Source organism: Echinops telfairi, unplaced genomic scaffold, assembly GCF_000313985.2.
Source record: "Echinops telfairi isolate 266 unplaced genomic scaffold, ASM31398v2 ScPeMD7_70;HRSCAF=299, whole genome shotgun sequence".
In the NCBI taxonomy this organism is placed as follows: Eukaryota; Metazoa; Chordata; class Mammalia; order Afrosoricida; family Tenrecidae; genus Echinops; species Echinops telfairi.
The window spans coordinates 25,951,228-25,956,069 of record NW_022103968.1 but is presented as its reverse complement, the minus strand read 5'-3'; the positions used below and the strand labels follow the sequence as shown (position 1 = coordinate 25,956,069).

Genomic DNA, 4,842 nt, shown 5'->3' with positions numbered 1-4,842 from the left:
TAACCCCACTGAACTGTGTCCTTGGGTAAATGCTGCCTCTCGTATCTCGAATGGTTGATGGTTCTAAGGACTATCTCCTTTGTGTTCTTGTGCCTCCTCGAGACCTCTCTGTTGTTAGGTGGTGGCGTGGTTACAGGTTGGGCGGAGATCTGCAAGGTTCAAAACTTGAAGTCACCAGCCGATTTGTGGAAGAAAGATGGGGCTTTCTGTTCCCTTAACGAGTTACAGTCTTGGAACACAGTTGTAGCCCATCTGAAAGGGTCGTTGTGAGTCAGCATTGACTCAATGGCAGTGGGGGTTGGCTTTTTTTTTTTTTTTGCCTGAAAATTGAACCACAGACTTATGTTCCGTTTCAGACCCCAAAGGTGAGTAGGGGCCATATCTGACCAGTAAGACTTTTTTTATGGTTTTGGATTTTGTTCTATATTTTTCTCCTACTCTATTTAAGACCTTCCACTGTGATCCTTTTTAGAGCAGTTAGTGGTGCTTGCTGGGCACCATATCGTTCTTCCCGTCTCAAGATAGGAGAGGGCGATGGTCCTTGGTCCACTAGTCTTAGGGCTGACCATTTCCACTCCCCTCCCATTTCCTCCACTCTTCTTTCCTCCACATGGGGAGAGACCACATAGGGCCCCTTTTAAGACCTCAGTCAATGGAGAACATTGTCTTTGTGAAGGACACTTTTTAGTGTCATGGGAGAAAAATGATTTTGAGATCAGGGCTAATAGCAAATTTTAAAAATCCAAATGGACATCTTCAAATCATTGAAGTTTTTTGCAACAAGTATGGGATCCAACCTCACAATCAGACGGGTCCTTAGGAGCGGCCGTATGTGATTAAGAAAAAATAAGACAGAAAAAGTGGAGTATAGGGCTCACCTCCCATGTTGGAATCAAGAAGAAGAGAGCTAGTTTCTTTTGCAGAATATATACGAGGGGGTACCCCCCAAAACAACAGAAAAAAGCTCTGCTGGGTGGAGCTTTTGTAGCACCCATTTTTCCAGCTTGGCAAGCATCAAGCGAATTGCTTTGAGTTAGTGCACCCAGTGGCATTGCATGGGAAGGTTCTCTCTGGTCACAGGGAATTATTTTGTAAAAGCAGTTTTGCTTGAACCTCATTTTTTGTGATGGTCAATTTAAGAGAGCAGTGTGCAGCTGTGAAATTTTGTTTCCTGCTCTGGAAAAATGCTGCAGAAACTACTGTGATGTTGGACACAGCTTACACGGGCAACCCTATGGGAAAACTCCAAGTGGATGAGCGTTTTTTTTCATTTCAAAAAAGGTGAAATGTCGATTGATGACAAATCTGGTTCTGGACATCTGTCAACTTCCTGAACAGATAAAAATGTCAACTCATAGTGCATTTGGAGTTTGTTCCACTGGGTCAGACTATTAATCAAGCTTCTGTTTAGAGCTTCTGAAAAGATTGCATAACTGTGCAACAAAAAAGGCCTGATTTGTGGCAGACGTGGGTCTGGTTTTGCCACCATGACAATGCACCTGCTCACGCAGCCATCTCAGTCTGCCAGTTTTTGGCAAAAAAAAACTCCCCCCCAAAACACAGCATGTCTTTCTTGATACCCACCCCACCCATGGACCCTAGTCACCTGACCTTGCCCCATGCAACTTCTTTTTGTTTCTGCCAAATGAAGAGGGACATGAAAGGTCAGCGAATTGAGCATGCAGAAGAAGTGAAGAAAAAAACCAAAAAAACAAGGGAGGTGCTGTCAGCCATCCCAAGAGATGAGTTTGAAAAATGTTTCCAAGAATGGAAACGCAGATTTAATAAATGTGTTGTCATGGAGAGTACTTTGAAGATGAAAAGGTTGTTTTGAAAAAAATACATACTTTGAGGGGGGGAATTCCTTTTTCAGGGTGGGGTACTGTGGCCAGGCATGCAAGCCTTCATTAGGCACATACACAATAGAGAGGGCAGAGTGTGGATCTGAGATGTTCTGAGTTCTTGTAGAACACATCAAAGGGAGTGTCTGGCAGGGAATGATCAATGGTGTCATTGTCCCTTAAGAATAGTAAACAGCAGAGGATGCTTTTAGAGATAAGCATACGTGTGTGTGTGTGTGTGTGTGTGTGTGTGTGTGTGTGAAACCAGGCTTACGTAGAAAGTAATTTATCAGGTTAGACAGGATATAAGTGAGGCACCTGCTTCCTGGAGAAGTATATCCATCGGGGACTTCACTATAAGTACCAGGAAACTAAGGGACAAAGCATGATAAAGACACAGGGAGCATGACTGTTCTGAGAGGGAGGCATCTAGAGCAGAGGGCAGTTTGTAGAGAGCTCTCTCTGTCTGGAGACCGCATCGTAGGGTTTACTCTCCATCTCGGAACTGTGAAAGTCTTCTCTCACTAGAGCTGTCTTCCAAGCCCTGTGGTTAGGAACATAGAGATGAGGTTGCTTCTAGGTTCTCAGTTTCCCACAAACAAGTTTACTGGAATGCCACCCTATATAAAACAACCATTTTTGGCCGAATTAAGCATTTTAAGTAACACCTCAAAGATGAGTCAAGAGAGAGAAGTCTGTCAACCTTGACAAAGAAATTGACATTTAAGTCCAGAATTTGGTAGAAGATGGTGGAATGGCAATCTGTGATATTATAATGAATTACAGAGTGATAGCTACTGGAGTTGGGAATCAGGCACGTTCAATTTTACATGAACATCTCGGTCTCAGTGAGCTCTGGCCTCTATGGGTCCCCAAGGCTTGTGGGAAGATCAGCATTACATCACAATTGTGAGGATGGGGTAGGACCAAGGTCTTTCATTCTGTTGTGCTTAAGGCTCCCATGAGTGGAAACCAGCTTAATAACACCCAGCTGCCACAACAACAAACTACGTAACAATATTTCAGTTATTTAATTGTATTGTGGAATTAAGAAATAGACATTTCCACCATTTCTACTACTTTTTAAAAAACCAAAATCTTGTAATTTGTTGTCTCGTTTCCAGTGAGGTATTTTTTGTTTTGTTTTTTATGTCATTGCGTTTTGTAGATAAATCTTTGTTTCTCAAAATGGAAAGAAAGTGCAGGGTTTGAAATCAGATACCAGGACTCAAATTCTGGTTCTACCATTTATTACCTGGGTAAATTTGGATAAGTCGCTAAAACCCTTTTTTTGGGGCTAAAAAACCTTTGAGATACAATTTGCTCCATTGTAAAAGTAAGGACAATAATACCTACTTTGCAGAATTTGTCTTAAGGATTATCAGCAATATAGTATAACACTTGGTAAATAGTAAAAACCAAAATCCCACCGCCGTTGAGTTGATTCTGACTCATGGTGACCTTATAGGACAGAGTAGAACTGCCTGTGGGTTTTCAAGACTGTCACTCTTGAAGGAAGTAGAAAGCCTCATCTTTCTCTCTAAGAGCAGCTGGTGGTTTTGAACTGCTAACCAGGTGGTTTAAGAGCCCAATGTGCAACTACTAAACCACCAGGGCTAGTAGGATCTCAGTATTAGAAGATACAATCATGATCTCTTCTTAAGGTGGAAGCCTTAAAATGTTTCCCTCTTCTGGTTTTTTGGTCTAAATTGTTGTTGGGTGCCATCAAGTTGGTTCAACCCATAGCAACCCCATGCCCAACAGAATGAAATCCTGCTGGTCCTGCACCAGCTGCATATTGGTTGAGCCCACTGTTGCAGCCACTGTGCCAATCTTGGTGTCAAACTGAGTGCAAGTCATCGTGCAAAATAGATGTGTGCAAAATAGAACCGCTCACGTGGGTTTTCCTTTCAGAAACAGGTTGCCTGACTTGTGAGGTGCCTCTGGCTTTGAACTACTAACCCTTTGGCTGGCAGTTGCGTACTTATGCTGCCCAGGGACACGTGGGCAGAAACTCGAACAATGAGTGTCCTTTTTTCCAGAATTGTCACCAAGTAAAACTGAGTGCGATACCAGTCGATTGCAAAAGAAGCAAATCTGAAAATGTATTTTGAAACATGAATGTGAAACTGCCCTGCCAGAAAACAGGATCGTTTATTCTGAAATGTCACTCGTTAGTGACCAAACCGCCATTTACTCTTTAGGAAGGCGACATTGTTGAAGTAGATGAAGAAACAGCGGCTATTTTGAAGAATTCACGATTTGCCCATGGTTTCCTGATCAGCCCCACTGGAGAGCGGTCTCCATCACCCGGAAGTTGTGCTTTCAAATCAAAGGTCTGGTGGCTTTCAATTCGATTGTCTCCTAACTTCGTATTTATAGCATATTTTCCTATTAAATGGATAGTTTTCAATGCTCTGAATTAATTCCACTGCTTCTGTCCTGCCAATAATCAGAGATTCCTGCTCTGGCATCTCCATGAGCTCTAAGGCATCTCTGAGCCTTTAGAGTTATATGAAAAATTGTGCCTATGTATGAGTATATGCTCTTTTTTTTAAAGAGATGGTCTCATTTTCATCAGGATCTCAATGGGGTCTAAAAACAAACAAGCAAACAAACAAAGAAGGTTAAGAGTTACTGTAGAAAGTAAGTAAATGATTGTTAGTTACTGTCGAATCAATTCCACCTCATGATGGTCCCACCTACAGAGGAGAACTCCAAAGCTAGGGGTTGTGCGCACCTATTTTTAAAAGCCTTTTAATACATCTGATCACATTGTTCCAGAAAAATTGTACCGCTCACCTTTCCTGGAACTCTTGCCAAATAGGGTATTGGTGTTTTGTTTCGTTTTTTCTTTCAAGATTTACTGTACATTTATTTGGTGGGTTTTTATTTTTAAATCATTTTATTAAGGGCTCATACAACTCTTATCACAATCCATACACACATCAATTGTGTCAAGCGCATTTGTACATTCATTGCCCTCATCATTCTCAAAACA

General features: G+C 41.9%; 1 protein-coding gene across 1 annotated transcript in view; it reads left to right on the top strand.

Annotated features, from left to right (window-relative positions):
• AS3MT (arsenite methyltransferase) overlaps nucleotides 1–4,842 on the top strand; it is a 30,606-nt gene that overhangs the window by 18,246 nt on the left and 7,518 nt on the right. The window contains exon 9 of the mRNA XM_045291427.1: nucleotides 4,046–4,177. Within this exon, the coding sequence (XP_045147362.1) occupies nucleotides 4,046–4,177 (132 nt within the window). The remainder of the gene's footprint in view (nucleotides 1–4,045; nucleotides 4,178–4,842) is intronic.